At 43.0% G+C, this 24,974-nt stretch overlaps 1 protein-coding gene across 3 annotated transcripts in view; it reads left to right on the top strand.

Moving 5' to 3' along the window:
- The window catches only part of frtz (WD repeat-containing and planar cell polarity effector protein fritz), a 59,560-nt gene that overhangs the window by 20,544 nt on the left and 14,042 nt on the right, over positions 1-24,974 (top strand). For 2 of the 3 annotated variants that reach the window (XM_065428765.1, XM_065428756.1), the window contains exons 10-22: positions 304-366; positions 485-584; positions 1,643-1,679; positions 1,770-1,840; positions 3,123-3,173; positions 5,954-6,025; positions 7,415-7,506; positions 9,202-9,306; positions 15,135-15,240; positions 16,495-16,609; positions 16,912-17,035; positions 23,487-23,550; positions 24,624-24,726. In XM_065428765.1, the coding sequence (XP_065284837.1) occupies positions 304-366; positions 485-584; positions 1,643-1,679; positions 1,770-1,840; positions 3,123-3,173; positions 5,954-6,025; positions 7,415-7,506; positions 9,202-9,306; positions 15,135-15,240; positions 16,495-16,609; positions 16,912-17,035; positions 23,487-23,550; positions 24,624-24,726 (1,103 nt within the window). The remainder of the gene's footprint in view (positions 1-303; positions 367-484; positions 585-1,642; positions 1,680-1,769; positions 1,841-3,122; positions 3,174-5,953; positions 6,026-7,414; positions 7,507-9,201; positions 9,307-15,134; positions 15,241-16,494; positions 16,610-16,911; positions 17,036-23,486; positions 23,551-24,623; positions 24,727-24,974) is intronic. The other variant, XM_065428774.1, reaches the window with a different exon arrangement.

Raw genomic sequence — 24,974 nt, 5'->3', positions numbered from 1 at the left:
ACTTTGCAATAATTCACTATGGGTGCTTGTCGCGATTGCCGCCCAAACAGTTAAATGATATCTTTTTAGTAGAAATTCTGCCCTTAGCATCATTTTCAACAAATGTGTCCTTAAAGATCTGCGGCAAAATGCATTGATGTTGCCTTTAAAACTTATCAACAGTCCATTTTACACAATGCCGATAAGTGTATTTCCATCAAGGTGACCCAGTATACAGTTGTAACTTTATAGTCAAGCGCAGTTTTATAACAGGAGCTTTGAGTATTGCGGTGACCACGGCTCAGTGGGCTTCATCACTTGCAGGCCCAACATTGAGTTACTAACCTATGGAAGAATCGACAAGGTTCCAGTTTTGGTGTCATTCAGGTGAGCCTCTCATTCTCACTCTTGCTTCATGAGCACCGCCTGAGGGCTCAAATCTTGCAGAATTTTAATGGCTGTATGCTGAACACTGGTTTCACGTCTTTCTGTCTTTGCAAACCAGTCAGTATCAGTCGAACAAACTCCTGATTGTTGAAGAGGACGCTTCCCGTGGCGGCAGTGTTGCCGTTGATGTCTGTGTCTACGAGCTTGGCAGAGGAAAGGTGAGTCGTCAGTGACTTGCTGGTTGGCTTATCGCAGATGCAACAAATGTAGTAAGGCAAGTTGCTTTGAGGACTTTTGTGCTGAGGAGGCTTGTTTGCATCAATGCATAAATTAACAGTTGTGAAAGAATGTTAGTTTTGAAACATCAGCCCTTTACTATGAGCTTTAGCTCGTCTCTATTAAAGCTCAATATAACAAGGCGTTAAAATCTGTAATTTGCTTCTTTATGTGAAGATTTTGTTCTATTGCAATTTGACCTTTTATGCAAATAAGTACAGTTGCTGATAGATATTTTTTTTACATGGAAGGGGCCGCAAAATTTTCCAAATTACCAGGCAGTCAGAAAAAGCAAGTCTGAATGAGAATGAGAAAAAAGGATTCGTTGAATTTGAGAGTCAGTGGCAAAAGATACAGTTTCCTGCCGTGTGAACAATAGCGTCACCTCCATGGTACGAAGAAAAACCAGCCACACTTTCACTCTACTGTTTTAAATATGGTGCAGTGTAATTCAATCAAGCTGCTGGAACTTACGGTATGGATAACTATGGCTTGTGCACAATTGGTCTATATTGCTACTCTCTTTGTACATTTTGCAACTGTTAAGCTAGTTGAGTCTACTAAATAGTGCCGATGCTTTGGTTGTGACAGACATTCTAATTTGTGTTAGTTTCATTGTCACACCTGTGACACTGGGGCAGTGTCACAATGAGCAACTTGTGATGCTTACTTCCGATCGCAGCCAAATTAATGAATTTTTAGCTGTGATCTAGGTTGTTTTTTCTAATTGATTTTTACTGCTAGCATAAGAACAAATTCATTTTAGCTTAATATAACTTCTTCTTGTGCATGTTGGTAGGATTTACTCAACATTGTTTTTTGGTGCCAGATGGGGTGTACGAAACCAAGGACACACACACACAACGTGCCATATGTAAGTGGTTCTTTGTGAATATGTGTGTCCTTGCTTTCGTATGTCTTATCTAGCATCAAAAAAGAATGTTTAGTAAATACATTCATTTTTTTTTCTCTTTGTTTACTGATAGCTCTCTTTTTGCAGTTTGAGAGAGTTTCAATGATATCCATCTCTTTACAAGGTAAGCTAAAAAAAAAATTTTTTTTCCTCTCATACCTGTTGATAGAGCACTCATGCTTAGTTCCTTTATTTTTTTTTCTTTCTTTCATAGGCCGTGTTGTCACTTCCCAGTGGAACAATGCAGAAGACAAGCTTGTGCTGCTTTGTGACGATGCATCCTTGGTAAGCGAGTTCTGTGACATCTTATCAAAAAAAAATCTTCATGGAATGATATAATAATGGTGACTGCCTTGGTGCTTTCTATCTTCTGTAGCACATTGTTTCAAACATGTGCAGATTGATTCTTTTTTACGAGTGGCAAATTGAATAATGTGGGCATTGTAAACAATGAGAATTAGAACATACAAAGGAAATTTGATGATGTGGGTTTTGCAGAATAAAAGAAATGGGAGTGAGTTTTTGTGTATCAGCAGCCATTGTCGGTTGTGTGGCTCTGATCTCCCTTTTAGTAAAAATTAAATTCTGTAGTTTTACATGGCAAAACCACAATCTGATCATGAGGCACGCCATAGTGGGGGATTACAAATGAATTTTGAGTACCTGAGATCCTTTAATGTGCAATCAATCTAAGTGCATGGGCGTATTTCCATTCTGCCTCCATTGAAATGTGACCACTGTGGTCAGGATTCAGCTTGTGTTTGGAGCTCAGCAGCGTAATGCTATAGCCACTGGGCTACCTTAGCACGGTCCGCCTTTAGCAATATGCAGCTTTGTTGAAATACCGAGCTCTACTACTACAGGAGTAATTTATCATACTCCTTTCATTCGGGTGAAAATTGCAGTAAGTTGTCACAATTTTTGCAGGTGCTTTACAAACATTCTACTTATAAATTAGTTGTATATTTCCAAGAAGTGTATACTATCTGCACCAATTTTATCCACTTTAGATGTCTCAGTAGGTGGTGTGTACGGAATTGGGATATGGTTTTTATTTTTAAGTTACAGAGTAAGCTCGATGTTTTTGGTTGTTGTTGACGGGTGTGTGTATGCATGTATTTTTGTGTGCGCGTGGTTTTCATCATCCTCTGTGAAAAAAAAAATTGCTGGCCTACATAAAATTTCAGCTGCTAACAAGTATATTTTAGGTTGCTCTTCTAAATTAAAAAAAAGGAAATGCCTTATCAAATTTTGCACAGTGAATGCCAAGCAAAACAATTTTTTCTTAATCCCATGTATTTAGATAGGAGCTCCCAAGGTAAAACTTCCTCCTGAAGAAATAACGTTTCCCAGATGCATTTATGGAACAAATGCAAGAAAACAAAACGTTACAGCATCTTTTTCACAAGTATTAGATTACTCCTTGATTTCTTCTAGTTGAGCTGTGCTCATTTTGCTTCTATGAAAACTTTCAGGAAACGGAGCTTTGCCGACTTGCAGCAGTACTGGCTGCAATCAAGAAAGTGCTGTCACTTGTCGACCCGTCTTTTCATTGTTTCTTTCCCAGGTCCTCTATGATGCCGTGCGCCAGACCACGCACTTCACGACAACTTCTTTTGTGAGCCTTAGTCTTTTAAACTTTGGTTCTTGCCACGCTTGCTCTTTTGTTGGGTTATAGTATTATGAATGATCCACATTCTGGTGCTCCTTGAAATCAAGCAAAATAGAATGCCAGACTAACCAAGTTACTAATTAACGCTATGTCTGACACAAGTGGTCAGATTTGCTTGTTATTAACTACAAATACTGCCACCTGGCCTTAAAAGGACACCAAAGAGAATTGCTAGACCTGTTTAGATCAACAAAAAATGATAAGGAAGCTCTACTTTTGTTCGTCTCTTTGTAATAAGTTGATTGTTGAAAGAAGAAATTAAGCTTGAGGTTTAGTTTTCTGGAAATTCACATCAAAACGCCGCTGCCAGTACATCAGTGTGACGTCGTGGATTTCAAAGTAAATTTTTTCACGTTTGGCCCATTGTGGCCCAGTAAATATTTGTGAAACTTGCCAAGTTCAATATTTGGCTCTTTTAGAATACAACAATAGTTCATATATACCAATAAAATTAACTTAGGCCTGAGAAAAGACCATCAAAATTTATGGCATCACGGTAATGTGGTATGGGAACATCCAGGTGACATTGTGACCAGTTTTTAAATTTTTGCATCCTTCCTGGCTCGCTAAGTCTCCTGTCACCACTGTTTTTTGCTCTTGTTGAAGGGTAATGTACAAATACGTCCTAATCGCCAGCTTAATTCACCGATCACAAATTGATTATAGTGCGCCATAACCTTGCCTATTCGTTCATTTTGTAACTTTTCCCAACTATTAACCGGAAATTGTTGATCCAAGGCGATTAATAGTTGTTGTTGTTACTTTGACATTTTAAGATTATATTGGCCATATATATAAAATATGGCACTCTTTAGTGTTCCTTTGAGCACTAAGCCATGTAGCAGTATCTTGCTGCTGTTGAGTGGAAAACTATTTTATTCAGTGAGTGATATTGAATTTGCATGTAGTACTGTAATTAGTGGTTTATACTATATCTCTTTCCACACTTCATCATATGTGCCAGTTTCGGTAACATCTAATGTGAATCTCGCACGAATGTTTTCTCAGTATACGTAATGACACATTGCATGGGTGATTAAACGTAGTAGTAGTGATAGTAGGCTTAAATGCAGCCAGTACAGTGGAACCCCGGTTATACGTCCCCTGGTTTTGCAATGACTCAGGTTTTACGACGGATTAGCGCAGTCCCGGCGAAGTCCCCATAGAAGGAATCCATTAAAGCCCCGGTTATCCGATGCAATCTTACGCCTGACCTGCGTTATACGACGACGCTCGTGAAGTGTGGAATGGAACGGCGAACGAAAGAAAAGTGTCGCGGGTCTCTTTCCTCGCTCCGTCTCTCTGCATGTGGTGCGCTTGACACTGCTCGACCAGTTCTCTCTCCCTCCTACCAGCAGCCACCCGCAATGCCCGATGTGCTGAAATAGCACCTTTTCTTCTCCACAATCACTTTCTCCCTCTCTTCTCAGCGTTGTCACCTCTCGTCGCGTTGGGGAAGCGTTTCTCTCCTTCCAGTTTCCCAGCAGCAGATCACCGACAAGGTAGCGTGGAGAGGCCTAGGTTTATAGCACATGTTCTTCGTCGTAGTCCTAGCGACCAGTGTTGAGCGGAAGTTTTGAGTTGTGTGGAGCAATGCGATGCACGATGTCCCAAAAGCGGACAGTTCTGTCACTCGGGCAGTTCGTGGAACACCAGTTCATGGAACACAGTGTCACAAAGCACAATCGCTAACTCGTTCAAGCACTGTGCCTTTAAGCGAGAGACTGCCTCCTCTGCTGGGGACGCAGCAACCTCGACGCCGGTCGAGGTCGATGCAGGCTTCGCTGACGATTTCGAGGGTTTAAACCTCACCACAACCTTCACCGAGTATGTGGAGGCCTATGACAATGTTGCGATCTGCAACGAGGTGTTGCTAGATGATGCCATCGAGGAGGCTTTGCAGATGCCATGCCTGTGCCTACCACGTTTGCCGAGGTGCTACGGCACATATGCGGCATCGAGAGCTTGATCTGTTCACGCGACGTCGTAGAGGACCTCCTTTTGGGCGTTGCCCAACTCGAGCGAAAGCTCTTGGTTCACCGATGAAACAAGATCCAAAAGAAACTTACCGACTTTTTTTAAAGTTCGCGGCGGCTGGCAGGAAGCGCGGCAGTGGGCAGTGGAGTGCTGTAAAGGTTCGTTTGAATAAAGCATGATTGGTACCTGTACTGCCACATTAATTCTTATTGCATTTACTTTTTTGGTAATTTGGGTTTCCAAGCCCTGCAGAGTATGTTAGTAGTTTACATTGAAGTTTCTCGTAAATCTATCATGCGAAATAAGTAGTATCTTTATAGGCATAATTTATGTTCAGATTCTACGACGGCTGCATTTTACGACGCTTTTTCACGGTCCCGAGAAAGTAATATAATCTGAGTTCTACTGTACATGCCATGGCTTCTATTTACTGGCTTTATGTCAACTGACATTGTGGCTGGCTTACCTTAACTTAGCAGAGTATGAGGGGCTCGTCTTGGGAACCAGAGCACCCTACACTGCCCATCACCGATATGGCCATACAATAGTCTTGTAGTGTTTTAAATAACAACTGCATTTTTTAAAAAGACAAGAAGTTTTAGCCATTTTGATTCAAACCCAATGCCCAATAATGTTTCTTCGTTACTGGGAGGACAACTAACTTGACCACAGTGACTCAGTGGCCAGCTAGGAAGGCCATTTGTCAGGGAACTTTGTGCGTGATAATGAGAGACTGTTGTCTCTTCTAGGTTGGGACAAAAGTCACCTGGCATCCGAGTGGCTGTGTCATGTTCTTCGCCTCTGAAGAAGGTCAGCTTCAGGTAAATCTTTCTTCTGGCCTCATTATTTACCATATGTAATTAAATCCTGCCTTGGTGCTATGACATGGTCATTGGGCACACACATGACAACTACTGACATTCCACTAATAGCAAGTTCAGTCATCTGCTGCACTGCTGCACTGGGCCTCCCAACAAGTATCTGTATAGGAGGCAACCAAGTTTGCTAGAGTGAGTGCCCAAACCTCACAATCTCCTCCTGCGTGACCACTTTCCACGTCACGACATCGCGCAGTCACCTCCTGGAATACAAAACTGAAACTGGCTATAGGAAAGCTGTTATATTAAATTAGTTCGGGTGCTATGACGGTTGCCAGTACATTTTCTAGGGTATAGAGGTCTTGCACCTACATTTGATGCAAAAGATCTGACGTGTAAAAAATATCAAGTCAGTCACTCTAGCTCTAGTACAACTCTGGTTTCTCTATTCAAATGCACGTGGAGTGCTTAATCGCTTTCCTCACATGACTACTCAGCCAATTGGAATGTAGCACTTAAAGGGGCTCTCTCCACATTCGGCCATTTTAGACAGACAAGCGCAGTACATACTTCAATGGCTGACGATCGTGTCTGCAAAGTATCATGTCCATCAAAGTACCAATCACGTGTGACTGTGGAAAGCATAATTTTGATTCAGGGCATCATAGTATTTACGAAAGCTGCCGACAATAGTTAGAAAAAGAGAAGAGCTAGGCACAAAGTTTACAGCTCCATGACCGTGCACCAAAAAGGCAAAAATGTGTCACAATTATGCCAATTGCGCCTGTTAGATCGTCTGAAACATGCGAACATGATACGTTAGTTTGTAGTTTATGTGAAATCATTGCATTGTGTACCTGAGCTTTGTAAAAGTTCTGTTTATAAATTATCGCTCTAATTCAAAGCGGTGTACGACATATTTGTCTGCTTTAGATGTTCCGGTATCTGCGCTTTACGGAATTGTGAAATCGGTTTATTATTGCCGAGTGACGGAGTTGTAAACTTGGTCCTTTGACATTTATACATGTTCTGACTTTCACCAAATTTTTTATAAAGAGAAATTGACAGCCTAAACTGAAAATCAGCTCCCGAAAATATATTGATTCTAACGTTTCTTAAAAGGGCAGTAAATTTCATCAAATTCGTTGCAGGGCGTGCCAAGCGGAACAATTTGTTCATTCCCGTGTATTTAGCTACAAACTCCTGGGGTAAATCTTTCTCTTAACTGCAACACGTTTGCTTCAGCATGCTAGAAAAAAATGTTGCTGACTTTTTTTTTCGAGACGTGTTAGCTTTAAAGAAGAAAGAACTTGCAAGTTAAAAAGAAAAAAGAAAGAAACTGATGAATATTGCTGCACAAGACAGAGCTGATATCTTTTCTCTTCAATGCAGTGCTTCGACGCAGCTCTGTCCACAATACAGCTGAGGCTTAACGACGAGTCTGCAACTGCTGCACCAACTTTGAACATAGGCTCCTATTTAAGGTATGTTCTATGGGGGCGAAATGCGAAAACACCCGTGTGCTCAGATTTAGGTGCACGTTAAAAGAACCCCAGGTGGTCAAAATTTCCGGAGTCCTCCACTACGGCGTGCCTCATAATCAGAAAGTGGTTTTGGCACGTAAAACCCCAAATATTATTAAGGTATGTTCTAAACGGCTTTGACCTTGTTGCCAGCCTAGGGCTGCATTGTTTTTCATTAGACTCTTGCTACATGAATTTTCATTTTCTTGCGCAAAAAATTAGACAAGCCCTTTGTTTGTGCCAAATACACCTGAATAAACCTTTCTTTTCTAAAGAAATGCTTGCTTGCAATTTTGTGACCCAAAGTTGTTGCATATCGTATACGATACACCATTCAGTTACAGGTATATTTTATGAGCATGCAGAAATATGTATGAATTTCAGAACACTTGCAAAAAAAAAAATATCAGAACCACTGAAAAAGCATGAAACATTGCTTTAAAAAACTGTAATGTATTTCTTGCAGCTCTAGCTGGTGTAAGTTTCTTTAAAATTTGATGGAACATCCTTGATTGACGAATAGATAGTTTCAATAGCTATGCCGGATCATCTATAGACCTTGGCGTTGTGTCAATTTTCACTTTGGGTAGTCATTAAGAGCTTGATGCAATCCAAAAGAAAAACCTTCTTCCTCTTGCTCTGAGCATTATTTGCTGTTTCAACTGTTATTAGCTCTTAAAATATGACAGGCACCAACGCTATTTTTACTGTAAACACTACTGGCATTTTGATTTTCTGGCCTATTCATCACCAGTGATGTTTCTAAGAAATGGTGAGGAGACAAATCTCTATCTCTCCTCTCCTTCAAAAAGCAACCCATAACTGCGTGCTGCAACATATATGATGCAGCACTTAATGCTTGCTTCACGATACCACCAGAATGTCTTTCCCTATCAAAAGTTACTTTTGTGCTTCAATGCATGAAACGGCGTTTTCGCAAAAGAAGTAACTGGAACGCCAATGCATTTAGTTGGACACTGTATTAATATCTCGAAACTGGTGCAACCCTGAGAATTCGCTCTAAGTGGATATGCCTTTCGAACTCACCTGCTATAATTCTTAGATTTAGACATATGTTGTAATGTAATTAAGTAAAAAGCTAATTCGTGTAATTATGTTAATTGTTTAATGAACCATTTTGATGTCTCGATGAACTGATGGCTGCCTCAAGTAATTTAGATCAAGGGTTAGAATTGATCTGTCTGCGTCAGGCAATTTTTAAACATTTTGGACCTTCGAAAAAGAAAGGAAACAGTATATGGGTGTGCTCCAATAAATATTTCAGTTGTGAGTGAAGCACTTTCCTTCTGCTATTTCTTTTTTCAATTCCTACCCGCCTTTGCATGTGTCAGCTGTTGCACTCTAAGAAAATTCTTCATGCCGAACATTGCCCAACAACTAGGTCATCTCTCCCTTTCGCTGCTATATACTGGTATAATTGTTTTATGATGGGCGCCTTTCTCACATGGCTCGAATTAGTAAAGGTAAGGTGCAGAAGACCAGGACTCAAGAAGAAGAACACAAACGACAGGACCGGCGTGTTATTCTTCTTGAGTCCTGGTCTCCTGCACCTTACCTTTACTAATTCAAGCATGAACCAACTAGCCCATGCAAGAGTTTTACTTGATCACATGACTCCCCCCCCCCCATTTGCAGCAACAGTGGTTCCTTGCATCGGCTGATGTGGCAGTCAAACGGTGACGCCGTCTTGCGCTGCCCCACTGCTGCAGTTTTCAACTGCGCCGCCTTGCTGTTTGACGGGTGAGTCGGTGCGAGGGTTTTGACTGATTTGGTGTGCTCTCACTTGCGCCCTCCTTGGTTAGTCGGAAGTGGTCGAGGCTCGAGCCTCTTGCAGTGAGCCGCTGTTTGTAGGCTCACTCATGCGATGGTTCCAGGTTCGATTCCCAGCTGCTGCAGCTGCATTCTGATGGGAGCGGAATGCAAAAATGCTTGTGTACTTAACTTCCCGTAGGAGTAGACGTTATCTGTGAGAGTTATGGTGAGGTTGAAATTTTTATTTTCTTTTGACACAGGCCGTTTATAACTGCTAGTTATCCTCTTAACGCCTGCGATCACTCTTTTATATTGACAAATGTTTGCCGATACCATTGTTATTTATCTCTTTCTTGTCAAATCAACTACAAGTGCTTTGTACTGTTTTTTCCGCACAGATTAGTTTGTGCTGACGTCGTTACTTCTCATACTTTTTGCAATGTTTGAATATTATTTAGTGTTTCTGTTTAGTTACGCATTGTTTCTGGCTATGTAATGCCCGTAAGAGCCGTTAGGAGAAAGAAAACAGACAAAAAATAGAAAAAGAGCACTTTATCTGTTTGACATTTCACAGGCAACACTGTGAAAGCTACTAAATTAGTCTGGTGATGAAAGCATCACTCCGCATGTTTTGCAATCCAGTGGTCCTTGATATGCAACACTTTCTACAGAATAACTACTTCACATGACACGATTGCAACTTGCGTACGTAAGGTGATATCAAATTGTGTATTATTTGTGCCTCTTTGTGGTGCTTCCGCTATGCGATGTACTACGTTTTGGCCGACAGCGCAAGTGACATTGGTGATCGTAGAAACATGTCACTTCGCTCGTATGCTGGTAAATAGGTTCAGATCTGTAACACCTACGCAGTGGCGTAGCTAGGTCGTCTGGTACCCGGGGCCCATAGGTCTTCTGTCACCCCCCCCCCCCCTCGGGTGTAGTCGAGGAAGGCGAGGATATCGACAATTTCCGGGTTTCAGCACCAGTACAGCCGCCTTGGACACCACGCACATCCCCCAGGTCTCCTCTCCTTCGCTTTCTTTCCCAGAGGTCGCGAATGCAGCAGGTATTGGCGGCCAGGAGTTACGCAGTTGCCATCTATCGGAAGCGCCTCGCTGGCGTAGTATGAGGGATCACGCGGTGCGCTCCTCATAGGTTTTGCTGTCAGCGCCCACTGAATTAAAAACACCACCCGTGTGCTCTCCCAAAAATTTCTGTAAGTACTTTCGAAACGAGAGAAGTTTTTTACAGCCTAAATAATAATTTCGGGCAAACTGAAAGCACAGAATCGTTTACAGACGCTATCTCTTTACCGAATACGTACAGTGGACGCCACTGTGCGCGGTCGCCGTGATTTGGTCTCCCGACCTGGCTTTTTGCGTGAAAGGTAGGCAAACACCGAGACCAAACTATGTGAAATATATTCTCATAGTGTTTGTATATCTAAATGGAGCGTAATACAACGAAGCCTCAGTGCAGCGACTGACTGCGTGTCTGCATGCCTGTCCGCGCACTATTCCGCTTTCGCCGCGTGCGCGTTTTCGCATCGTGCCATGAGCTTTAAGCTGCAGAATATGAGCATTTGACAGTATACAAGCAACCAATGTTGCGTGGGCGCTATCAGAGCTGTTCAAAAATAATTTCACTGTAGAGACTTCGACGCCTACGGGGACTGATGTGCCGGACGTCGCGACGATTCAATCTTTTTTTTTTTTCTAAATTCTTGGACGTTTCAATATTATTTCCCGAGTTGCGTCGCACTATATGTTTATCGGTGTTCTCAGCGTGCGATTTCCCACTGCTTTTTTTTCGTAATCCAGTGCATTAATTCATAGCACAAACATGACCATATGCTATGCTTTTTTTTAATGTGCTTCTTACCGCTCCCTTTCCACTCCAGTGAAGTTGCCAGTATCTATAGCATCGACAAGTTCATGGAACAAACCGTCATGACATTAGTCGGGCAGCGGACTCGGGCGAGCATCTAGATGCTCGCCCGAGTCCGCTGCCCGACTAATGTACTGAGCTCAGTGCTCGTTTTTCGAACATTGCAGACCCGGCGCCGAAGCAGAAATCTTCCTCGTGTCTGTGCTTGCTGCATACCCGTGTTGTAGACGATGGCTGTTTGCCAGTTTATGTTACGCGAGCGAAGCTTCACGCAGCTTTTTGTCCTGCGGCTACGTATGAATAAGGCTGACACCGGGCTCCGTTGCATACCTCCGGCAATGCGGCACCGAGCAGTAGTGGCTACCTTTGAAGGTACTAGCACCTTCACAGGTAGCCACTACCTATTCTAGTGCTTTCAATCGTTGTAAAGGAGACACTCGAAGCGGGAAAATCCCGCCAATAAATGAGGACCGCAGCGTACGAGGGAACTTAAACTTTCCTTTTCAGCTCGCTTCGGCGCTCGCGAAGCAGCCGACGCGGCCGCTATGTCCACGTACGTGATCCCTAATAAAACGTCACGTCGACAGTGGCGCCAGCTTTTCCAGTGGTGGAACTCGAGGCCAATACACGCTGTTTTTCTCTGCGCCAAATAACACAGTGTGCTGCACTGATAACTTGTGATAAGCGCATGTGCACATCTTCTGTCAGACTGTAAGGCTGGGCAACCAAAACAAATGTGGCTTCGTGGCAAATACGGCTGACGTCACAAGTAAACAAAATTTATAAAGCTTTAATTACCAATTTCAGCGGCAACATTGCATTTGCAAAATTGAAGGCCGACATTCATATCTTGCCTAACAACAACTTCACAAAAATCGTCGTAGGTTCTATGGCCCGCAGTATTTTGGCTGTGGGCAGCCCTGAACGAAAACAAAAATTAACTTGTGTTTCAGTGGCGCTGATCTCCCCACCATATTAGGATAACGGAAAATGCCACCTGCCTCCCTGCTGCCGGGCGCCAATGTTATGACAATTACGACTTCTCCTTATTCTGATCAATAAAGCCTTGTTTTTATTTGCTGCTATACGGACGAACGTGATTATCCTAGCTGCGGTACCACCAAAAGATTGGGAACAGAATAGAGCACGCTTCGTGTCGACTCTTGGCGTCACCATAAAAAGAAAAGAACCTCGATGAAGCCCGTGCCAGCGAAACCTGTTGATCTGCACTCGCAATGGAGAGGGTTGCGGGCTCAACATCACTGGTCCACTATTTCATATTTCTTTCGCTACTGCCATACTGGGCGCCGCCCGCAGTGCCAAAGTACTGTAGGTTGTAGCACCCAAAACGATTTTGTTTAAGAAGTTTTTGTTGAGTTAATAATATGAATTTGAATCCTCAATTCTGGAATTGAAGTGCTTCCTCTATTAGTACTAATTAGGGCATTATTAAGGATATGGTTATTACTTACCTGCCATATTTTTCACGCTACCGAGTTCCTAGTAATCACAGTCACATAACTTCATAGAATATCCGGAAATATCCATACAAAATTCACGTTTTTTTTTTCGATTATGTGCAGCTGACACAGACACTGTACTTATGACATGAAGTCACACAATAACAACAGTTTTCTGAAACTTTCGAGGGTAAGAAGGAAAGCGTGAAACATAACGGCAGGTTTCGCAGCGGATTCTCGGAGCGAGCGGGAGAGGGGAAGTAAAAGCGAGCTGAACATCGCGGCGCCCGCGACTATATACAGCCTGTCGAGTCATACGCCGCCAAACTTTTCGGCCGCACCCAATCTGAAGACGATCCAGAGAATCCCATTCGCGACTTTTGACGGCCGCACTTATGCAACGTCGCTCTCAACGAACGCTTTGCTGTAAACGAGAGCGCCGGGAGCGCTCGTTGAACGCCATCCTGTCTTTGTTCGTCTTCGTTGCGCGTTCTGAACGGAAGAGGGACCCAAGAGCGTTTGTTTAGCGACTCCTGCTCCCAGCATGAACGCACGGCACACCCCACATGAAAAATTCCGCTAAGGCGAATAGTTTAGCAACTATTTTGGGAATCAAATTTTTTTTAGCCCGCACATTCCTGCAATTATTTTATGGGGTGTTGATAGAGCTGCAGCCGACAATTCTGCGGCGCAACGCATGGGGTACATGAGCTCGGGCTACTGGATACCGGAGCATTCTTTGCCATTTGCGCCCAGTCAAGCCGGCGGAAAAAGGGGTGTCTTCAGGCGTATGACACCCCCCCCCCCCCTCCCGCTGGCCCCTTGCACCCGGGGCCCACGGCCCCCCGGCCCCCCCTGTTGCTACGCCACTGCACCTACGTAAGAGTTACATCATATTTTGCGACATAAAGGTATTCAACAATATTACATGGAATTACATGATGCACACCTCATTTTTATTTTGTATGTGACGTTATTCTTTGGTTGCAAATGTAATCAGTGGAAGGCGTCTCTCTAGCCATCATGGCATTGTCTGGTATTTATGAAACCGAGCGTGGACGAATTTTAAAGAATTCCAGGTAGTCAACGTTAATCCTGATCACTCCACTATGGTGTTGCTCGTAGCCTCGGAGTTGCTTTGGGACATTAAAACATAATTGCTTGATTGATTGACTGCCAATAAATTCATTAATCCACATCCATATGGACAATGATTTATTGGTCACAGGTCACATGTCTGGTTGTAAGGCTTTTATGTTGCGGGCTGAGTGCAGAGAAAAAGATGCTAGTGGTCCAACGTCACCAGGGAGCCTGATTTCTGGCCTTTGATGACCGTGCCACCAAGGGCCTGTGACTGCGTATGTTGACAGGCTGTGAAGTCTGACGTATGTGACACTCCTAGCAGTTAAGCCTCCAAGTCAGGAAGAAAGTAAAAAGTAAAACGTAATTGCTTCGGTTCGGTTTCTGAAGTTTCCGATAACCAGCTATTCTCCAGTCCTGCCATGCAGCCTGAGAGCACCTCTGGTCGTGCATGATGTGGCTGGCCTGCGCATTTCTTGCAAAAGCTGTGAGTGCTGCTCGGACACGCACACAGACACACTTTCAGCAGATCGACTCGTTTTCTTCGGCTCGGCACAAAAGAACCTCTGGAAGAAGCAATCAGAAATTACTGGCAGGCTCCAATGACTTTGATTCTTTTTAACTCAGTTACTGCAAACAGCAAAAATGAAGCATTTGCTTGTGGCTTTCCTGGTTTGCTTCATATTTTAGCACTGCTTCATCATCATCTGCCTGGTGTTATTGAAGGGCAGGCATTCAATCCCGAGCTGCTTCTTGTTTTGGGCTCCTGCCTTTTTCAAGCCTTTGTCGGCCGATACGATAGCACCGGCTGTGGCTGTCCGTCCTTCAGTTTGTTGACGAGCGCCTTTTCTTGTATGGTGCAGTGAGTGTGAAGCCTTTTCTTTTTTTTTTAAACTCTTCTATCTCGCACCCACCATTATGTGGAAGCGTTTTTGTCTTCCTACTGCACATTATTGTTTTGTACAGCTCAGGGTATATTCTCGGCCATGGATGGACATGTTCAGCCTATTTCATAGCTTTTAGTGGTTTGCCACAGTACGAGAAAATGGAAATTGAGTTGTAGTTAGAGCACATGGCTCGAAGTTGAATGAGCCCCGGTTCGATTCCCCAAACCATCCCGGTATGTTTTGTAGAAAAAAAAAAATAGAATTTTGGTATTTTAGTGCTAATATTATGGCCACAGGTTGAATTTGTGGCAACATTACGAGGTTCGTTCAAAACAGTGTGCAAAAGAAGAAGTCTTACTGATGAAGATGTATAAATGAAGCACCTTGCACTGTGGTGCTATTGTTTCTCAATGGCCTGCGTTGAACATGGCTTGTGATATACTGTTATTGTCAACAATCTTTCAAACAATCTTGAGCCATGTTTTTTCTCTTGGTGCAGTGGTCCACTGGCCATCCTCAAGTTACCACTTGGCTTGCTCACCAGAGGGCAGCTGGGACCACTTGAGCTTGTGTCGCAGTACCTGAAGCACTTGCAAGTAGATGAGGTATTGACTGTTCCTGGCTACCGGTAGTGATTCATGCGTAATTGGCATCATGCAGAAAGGTTGCAGTTTTGTTGCATTTTAATACAGACGCTGTTAATTGGAAGGAGTTTTCTTGGACCTCTTCCTCTAATGAAAAGAAAGCTGGGGTTTGTTGTGAAATGGATATTCATATAAGTTGGGAGGACATTCTGTTTGGAACAGTACAATCGCAGGAATACAGTCATAAGCTCTGCAGTCACAATGGATGATCTTATTGAAGAAATGGCACGACGACTTTCTGTTTAACGCCTTTATTAGAATGGGGACAAAATTATTTTTTCATTATATGGGTAAATTAATTGTAGAGGTGTTCGTTGTACAGGTGCTCGACTGTATTGGAAACATCAGGCATCTCGGATAACTTCAAAGTGATAAATTTTAAGTGCCATCAAAACTTGACAACAGCAAGGAAGTGGGCAGGTAGGCGAAATTTTACCATTGATACTGCTTATATTGGATGCGGGTATTTTAAGTTCTTCTGACATGTGGCACTGGCAATATCCTCCTTGTACCTAACCATCCAAACATTGGTCAGCTACGGACACTTAAACATGATGATCGGCACCGAAACATGGCCATCGCTCCATACTTGCCTGACATCATGGCTTGAAGGCCGCGAAGGCATAGCGGGAGCAACATTCAATTGCTGTTAACTTGGCTTGTACAAGGAGTGTTTGAACAATTTTCAAGAAACGTATTTGTGAGGTGGATAGGCTTTACACCAGGTGTATTTCACAGCTTTCTGAAAAGCTTTTGCAGGGCTCCTTTACATTCACTTGTGAGGCAATGTTCATTTGTCTATTCCGTTCTTTGTGTCCTGAACTCCTGGCGAGATTTCATTTTATTGCATAATATCAATCGCCATTCTGCACCTCCTCATTTCTACTAGGTTTCATATGACTGCACAACTGAATTTGTCTCACAGAGCCTATTCTATCTTTTTTTTCTACAAGCATAGTGTTGATCACACATAGTAGGTCCCGAGTCATGCATGTGAGTCTCCCAAGCCTGTCTAGGCCATGATGTCGTGCTCATGCATGTTTTTATATGTACTTACTATTGCACCATAGCTGGTAAGTAATTTTAAGAATTTTAATATCGTGCATGCACATTGGGACATTATGTGCTAGGTTAATTAATGGTTAGAAATATTTTTCAGAACCAACTTGCTGCATTTGCTCTGCCAGTGTGGTCTTTGCTTTGTCAACGTCACAGGCTGTTCACCTCCTGTTGAGCCTGGACTGGGGTCGTGTTGCAGAGCTGTCTTTCGTGTGCCTCAGCAAGATAGTCAACTACCTGCTTCGACAGCCCCTGGATTCCAAACATGAAGGTATGTAGTGGGACGTTGTAAATGTAGTTCTGTGTTTTACTTGTATATCAATAGATTTAATCAGAGTTGGGGCCGAGCTAAAGCTTCCTCTTAACCTGATGCTTTCGGAAGATGCAATAGTGCCCTGTGAACTGGTGAAGGGGTTTTGCACGTTTTCCATTCACATCACCAGGGAGGAAGCACGTGACCATAGCAGCGTGTGAGGCAGTTGTGATGAGATGCACAGTGCTGGGATGAATGTTTCACCTGCCGACCAGCAGGATGCCAGAGTCCCGAATAACTTCAAGTCTCATCTCTTGCAGTTCAACTGGAGACGGCACTGGGAAGCTTCTATGGACCTGCCCAGCCAATACCAGAGTCGGTGGTTACCGAATACGGGGCTCGCATCAGCCACCTGGCGAGGCGGTTTTTTCATCACCTCCTAAGGTAGGATGCTTGGAGTGATTCTGCAGGCCTCTCTTGTATGCCCTGGCATCATGTAGACAGCACTATTGTCAGCAACGTTGAAAGCTGAGAGAGTTCGTGAACTTGGATTGTGTTTGATGGCCCTGCAGCCAAATGGTCAAAAAAAAAAAAAAAGAAGACAGCAGATCGCACGCAAATGCCTAAATTAGCGATAAGCAAAGGTTTCTTCCGTGTTTATTAAAGTGTTTTCACTTCACTTCTTTTTCACTTCTATGTTGATCAATGCTCCTCAATCAATGCACACTTTGGACCCATTTTGTTCCTTTCACTTCTTTCTTCATACTCGACTGCTTCTGTTTCCGACTTCTTCACTTCTTGCCTCTCGATATGCTTGTCTATTCAAGCCCATACCTAGTAGCACACACGTACCCATTCTGGGGGTCGGGCCAATAATGCTAACTTCCACACTGACACATGCTGGTCATCATTTTCTTTTTTTTTGTGCATGTGTGTGTGTGTTCATTAGGTGTGCTGCTGTGAAACAGTTCTAATGCAGGTAGCATATTAACTGTGTGAGTGAAATACCGGGATAAAGTAAACGACAGGACAAGCGCTGTTATTTTCTTTGTCCTAGTCTTTTGTTCGTTCCTATAATCTCTTACCATGTGTTACCAAATCAACGATTGGCTTGAACCTAAGATTTCTAAGCTTCTCGCTCACATTGCTGTGGTGCTACCAACCATGAAGGAACCGTGGCCGAAATGCTCCGCTAAGGGTAAAATGGGAATGTGTTAAACACTTTTTCCCCAAGTGTGTAAGAATAATCAGATAGTCAAGGCCTCATATGTCGAAGGCAGCCTTTTACCTGAAACTGTGGAAATTTGTGGTCCAAACCAGCTGGTAGACTCACAGACTCGCATACAGGCTTGCAAGTACAAGCTGACTCCAGCTATTTGGCCCTCGCTGGACTGCAAGTTTTGGTCGATTGAATTAACTAAGGGCAGCAGAATAAACAGCTTCAAATGTATTTTTTTTATTGCTTGAAGTATTTTGTTGTCGTTGACAGTTTACTTAAATACGGTGTCACAATAATTATACATGTCGGCATCAGTCAGTGGCTAACAAAACTCAACGTTATCATCAGCGCTTGATAAAATTGCCAAAAGAGACGCATCCTGACGCACAGAGCAAGTAATCATCATCACAGGACAGGTTGCAGCTGCGACTGTCATCACATAGGGAACCAGTAAACACATTGTCTGCTGAATTGCTTGTGTTTTCAGGCTTTTAGAAGTTTCAGAGGGGTGTTGAATAGATCAAAGTGACATGCTATTGTGTTAAAAAATAAACGAGTTTTGTTTGATAGCATGTATGGTTTCTCACTGGTACCTTCCAGTGTGTTTGAATCAAGCTAAAAGTTCAATTGAGGGTAGTTCATTGTACATATTAACGCTGTCAGGGTCGGTATTTTTTTTGGAAGAACCATGGCCTGTGGTCAATTTCTTCTTTATAGCAGTTCCCAGTAGTAGGAAATTATTTAAAGCTCATGAATACAACAAAAATTATTGCATGCAATATTTTGTCTCGAAAACGCTTTACTGGCACCAACAGTATGCATACAAGTATGCTGTGCAGTATGAGATTGAGAAAAATGTCTAGAAAAAAAACATCCAAAATCAAGAAGGGGGCTGACAGATGGAATAGCACACTGTGGTATAAAATTTGTAAACAGGGATAAGGGGCCCCAGAACAACTCGAGTTGTGCACCCCGGTAAGCGACAATTCAATTTCAAATGACTTTGGCCGACTCCGTAGAGATGGCAGCACCTGTCAACAAGCAGTAGTGTTGAATACGTGCGAAATATCAAACATAAGATCACTGTCATACATGTGCATCAAAAACCCTTGAAAGAGTTAAACAGCTTATCAGCACGTTTTGTTTCTGCCTCGGAGTATGGCAGTTTTGTAGAAATATGCAAGGTTGAGTACTTGTACATTCGGCTGGTCGAAATCGACCGCTCAGAACACATTCTCCTTGTTCATTCAGAGCGCTGCATTCCCACTCAGAGCGCTTGGAGGCGTTCTCGCCTTCAACCTGTGCATGTGACCGATTTCCGTCAGGTACTCTATCATGTAGCTACTTCGATTGCTCTGCGAGCAGCTAGCACGTTCAGCTGGAGCAGCCTTTCTCTGGCTGCAATCTTTAGAAGGCTCCGCATTGCAGCAAACTAAGTTGGAGCACGGTAGAAACATGTCGAATTTACTCTAAGTTTAATGAAAGGGACAAATTGTTTTCTTTCTGAGAATCTCACATAGGCTTACTTCATAGCTTCAGAAGAATGGTTTGTGGGGCGAGTTAGCATTCCATTCTTGAGGGCAAACAACACGAAAAGCAGCATGTTTGTCTTTATATTTTGCACTGCTCGCCTCCAGATTGGTAAGGTTAGAGATGCGCTGGGCTGAACCACATCAACAATATGGTAGGTGCTTTCTAGATGAGTTTGCCAGTGATGTTTACCTCCGTTTTTCAATAGGGAGCAGGTTTTCTTCTACGTACACTTAGTGACAAGCATTCTTAATGTCACCTCCTGCCAACGTGCTCTTGCGTGTCATTGGCACAAAATTGCAGCAAGAATGCCTTAAAACCTAGCCTAATCAATATAATTGATGACATCATAACATATTTAGCATGGTGTCCTTATGCTAATTAACATATTTTGGGATGTCACATATTAATTAGCATAAAAAAATTAACAGCCATAGGCCATGGCTGTGCCACTGTCAAGTTCTCTTTTTGGACATGCAAGGGCATTTTTTTCTAGATTGTTCATTTGCCTTTAGCGGTTGTTTAGTGTTATATGGTGCATAATAAATTTATAAATTGTCGTTTTTTCCTAGGAAACCTTTGACTTGCGATACTGAACCAATTCCTTTCCTGCTTGACTCACAGAGTGCCGTGGTGTGAACTCTTGGGCTGACCTCCTAACCTCTTTCGGTATGGCTGCATGACTTCTTCCCAGAAAGCATGTCCTTCACTTCACTTTACTAACCTTATTCCTTGACTTTTGAGCATCTTTAAAATGCTCTGAGCATGAAACATGGTCATGTATCTATCTTCAAACACAAGATCGAAGCTTCGATCCCTGGTGTGGCAGTTTAATTGTGATAGGCAAAATGCAAGAACACTCGTGTACGAGCTTTTGGTTCCTGGTGAGCCTCTGGTGATTAGGATTCACCTGGAGGCTGGTGAATGCAGAGCTATGGCACACTTGATGGCTAAGGCGTGGCTTTGAAACAAAAAGCGCCATGATTTAATTTCAGTTTTTAGTGTCAGGTCACATGCTGTTTGAAACACATGGATTTATGTTACTCTCAGATACGTAGGTTGCATTTGATGCCATGGTTCCATGTTTCATGACCAGGGAGAGGCTCAAACATTGCAGTTCATAGCAATATCTCGCAGAGCCATCTCATTTATGTTGTGCAAGAATTGCCTTTGTGACATTGCCCGATTATATGCGTTGCACAGGAACTTCAATCAGTCCGTATCCTTCACATTAAATCATGACATCTGTGCACGTTAATGACTGCTGTAGATTGCTGTGGCTGCATGTTCCCTCGAGTGCACCTGCTTAATTTGACCCATCAAAGGGTAGCTCTTAATGAATGTACTGAAGTCCCAAATTGAGCCTTTAGCTTGAAAATTCCTTTTATTGCGATAGCAATTATACGGACACTCCAGGCGAATTCGTGCTGTGGGCGCCCCGTGACATTTTGTATAAAGTCCCAAGTGTAATAATATTGCAGCCTCGCGCCGTGTGCCATAGGTGTGGGCGAAAGCTTGCGAGGGTGAGCTGAGAAGGAGGGTGGCTTGATGCACCGATGTCCTCTCTGTACAATAGATGGCACCATTGTGCTCAATGCCATTATCAGCTCGACAACAGGCACCCTGCACATCCCACAAAACTGCAGCGTGTCTTTAGATGTGCACCCCATCTTGCAGCTGCGGTAGGTGTCTGCCCAAAAAAGCAGTGCCCATTTCAAACATTGCAGTAGCTCTCTGGTTAGTTGATAATGTCAGCTAGGCTAGATTATGCATTTGCACTGATAATACCTTCACACTGTAGTCAGAGCATTGTGTCAAATTGGAACACTGAGAAGGTAAAGGACTAACTACAGCAAAACTGGTTTAACGTGGTCAGCTGAGACATTAAATTTCAGGTGGCAGGGATCGTCCTCTGTTTGCTTTCACCTTGTTTTGGTTCCTTCCCACGCATTTAGTGTTTGAAAAGTTGTAGCAAATCAGTAAGCGCTGAATTTTTTGTTTGACTGTGCTTCTTTTCACAAAAGGCAACCTGATGTTCTAACTTGTCATAGGGAACGTGGGATATTTCCTCCAGCACCATCCTACACTGCACTCTGAATCCTGTTTGCATGCACATTTGCGCGCGCTGCCAACGTACATTCTCAGTATAGCGGCAGGTCTTGCATACTGCCACTGTAAATGCACTTGCATGGACAGTGCACTTTCTGCACCGCGAGCACGCTGTAGCAGTCTGAATAATGGGTTAGGTGGAAAGGTTAATCAACTTTTGCCGGCATTTAGCAAGCTGCATGCTGCAAGATTCATAGATGGCTCTGGTGTGTAAGTAAAACGTTTCTGTATATCTCTCTTGTTATATAGCACCCGCAGGGTTATTGAATTCTTTTGACCGTGGCCAGTAGCTTTTGACCAATGGCTGTGGTGAATGCGTCTGGCCACTGAGCACGATGTCATGGGTTTATTGTGTGGCTACAGTGTGAGATTTTTTACTTTTTCTTATGGGATAATATTCTGAAAGGGGCTGTGCCTTCAGCTTTTGCTAAAATCTTGACTCTAATGGAATCCCATCTGGTCGAATAAGGTCCTATGAAAGAAAACAGAGCACATTGATTGATTGATTGATTGATTGATTGATTGATTGATTGATTGATTGATTGATTGATTGATTGATCGATCGATCGATCGATTGATTGATTGATTGATTGATTGATTGATCGATTTATTGAGTCATTATTTGGGTTTAACAAAGCAAAGCATCACTGCAGCTATGAGAGACTAGTGGACAGCTCCAGATTAATTCTGACTGCCTGGGATTCTTTGACATGCACCTGAACCTAAGTGGATGAGAGTTTTTGCATTCTGCAATCTTTATAATGTGGCCAGTGAGACTGGGAATCGAACCCACGACCTTGGGTTCTGAGCAAGAGAGTGCCATAGCAACTGAGCTACCATGGGAGGCCTCTAGTGAAGGCGGGAACACTGCTAAGTTACACGGTCTGGAGGCGCTCAACTTTCACGGTTCCCCTAATATTGTTTTCCCTGCATAGCTGTGCGCCGCCGCTGGTCGGTGTAATTGCAGAATAATATGAGAGATGGAATAAATGTTGCGCAGCTAATACCATCTAAAGGTTGGGTTACTCGGGGGCAAAATGGACTAGTGTCTTCCTTTTTGACTTGGGCTCAGTGAAGCACACGGACTTATGCACCTGGTGGAACACTCTGTGGGAATGTCCCACGAGAGGATTCAGAGGGGGGCACTGCAATGGACGAACACGATAGTTCAAACAGGCTACCGTTTGTGTGACTGTACATGCAAACAATTAGGCGTTGGTGTCTGTCATGGCGGGAACATATTCACTTAATATCCTGTCGTGGTGAGTCGCACTCCCTCGATTTGTCGCAGGCACATTGGCATATTTCGTTGGTTGTGATCCTTCTAGCTGGCCATATTGTATAGAAGGCGCAATAAATGCCCTTTTGTTTGTTTCCACTACTCTGTTGCTGTTCCTTTGTCCCAAAAGCACATTTGAGAACCCACAAGGAACAATGCAAAGGCGCACTATCCCTAGTGTTGTTCCCACCTGAATATGAATAATCAAATAACCAACGCTTCCACATTTATTATACACTCTTGTGAAGGTCAAGTTTGAAAAGGAAAAATAAAGTGTTGTAGCTTCCTTGTGGCACTTGTCTTCTGCTGATTTGAAATGCCTTGCTTTCTTATTTTTAATCAATTAAGTTGGTGCACTGTTTACATCATTATCATTTCTTTTCCTTAACTGATGAAGTTACAATGCATATTGATGAACTACAGGCAGTCTACATTGAATTGCAGAATGTGATAAATTGCTTTAAATTTATTAATTTGACTTCTTTGCTTGCGGCTGCCAATATATGGTGAGGAAAGATATGTACGACTACAGGAAAGGACGTCTGTCATGAGGGCTGGATAGTGGGGCGTCTCCGTGTGCACTATGTTTGTTTGCTGGGGCTGACTGCAGTTTCATTTCTCACTGCCCGGCACAAAATTCAGTCATGGAGTTGGTGTTGTGCTTTTTTTCTTCTGTCTATATAGTTTCTCTGTAAGGATTTCACAGCACACTCGTGCAGTCATATCTCTCATTGCACTGCCATTCGTCACTTCGCCAGGTTCGACAGGCTGGAAAAGGCCTTTCTTCTGGCCGTTGACTTGGGATACTGGGATCTCTTCATGGTAAGGCTGCCTATCTTTGTCTGGGGTGAGCTGACATGGCATCTTTGAACTTAAGCATGGGTGACCAAATAAAATTGGGCCAACAAGCGGCTAACTGTCTCAAAACAGGCCTGAATGAGTAGTAGCAGATCTCCTGTGTCACGTGTTACACAAGGATTCAGTGCCATGTGCCAAGGCTTTGTAGCAATTGAGCTCTTTTTGTAAATGCCATGTAACAACCTTTTGTGGCCAACTGTACCTGTTAGTGTTGTTTATGTATGTAGTATCTATGTGCTCCTCATGTATTTCTGATACCTACATTGGCTAATAATATTTTAATTAAATGCAGTTCGGTGAATACGCCGAACTAGAAACCAGTTGGAGGGCTGTTGAGATCACACTATGGGTGTAGTGTGCCTTGCAAAGGTAACTTTACTGAGCCTTCAAGGCAGAAAAGGGTAAAAGTGGCAAAACTATGCATAGAAAGATACTTTAGGAACATTGACTACATGCTATGTTTACCCTGCGTGCTCCTCCAGATATATGACCAGATGAAAGGTGCTGTTTGTAGGAAATGTACAGATTGTGCGGTGGTTCAGCTAAGCCTTGATATAACAAAGTCAGTAGATTCAGCAGTTTACTTCATTATTCAGAAATTTTGCCACATTAAAATTTATTACCATAAATTGAAGAAGTACAATTTTCAACCAATCTTTCTTTTGTGTTAGGAATACTTCTCTGTTTGCTTGGTCTTTTGTCACGTGCCACACGATTTGAAAGGTGCATTTGCAAACTACCACATGTTATTCAGCCATTTGACCACTGGCAACCATGATAGTTTGAGTTTATTGCCTCAGTCTTCTTCTGCGGCAGTAGAGTAATTTCATTACATTGAAATCATGCATAAACACACTCCGTTATATTTAGGTTAAAAATACATAATGTTCTACCAACATGGGTTTACAAACACTTTAGTACTTCATTAAATTGATGATTTCGCTATATATTAAAGTTCTGTTACGTCGAGGTTTAACTGCATTTGCAAAGTGTTCATGTGCAGCTTCAGCCACGTCACTGACCTTTTCTTGTGTCAGGACCTGCACAACATTGCAAAGAAGAAGGGAGAAACTGGTCTCGTGGAGGTTGCCCTGCGACGTGCCAATGCCCTGAAGCCAAGCCGGGCACTGTCCGACTGCGGTGAGTGCCACAAAGTGCATTTCTTTCTGTTAGTCAGCTAGTCATTGCAAAGGCTGCCTTGCCCCTCCACCCATTTACCCCCATCATTTCCATATGTGTTTTATGAATACATGTATTCAAGTTGATAGGTTTGCAAGTATGTAAGCCTTACTGTGACTGTAGGGGTGCTGGCCATATTGGTATCGTAGAAGCCTAATTTAGTAATGCAGTGTTACATTGTATTTCTTTAGTGTACCTTTCATGTGGCT

The sequence above is a fragment of the Dermacentor albipictus genome, chromosome 10 (genome assembly GCF_038994185.2).
Source record: "Dermacentor albipictus isolate Rhodes 1998 colony chromosome 10, USDA_Dalb.pri_finalv2, whole genome shotgun sequence".
NCBI classification, from domain to species: domain Eukaryota; kingdom Metazoa; phylum Arthropoda; class Arachnida; order Ixodida; family Ixodidae; genus Dermacentor; species Dermacentor albipictus.
This window is presented reverse-complemented; position numbering and strand designations above follow the sequence as displayed.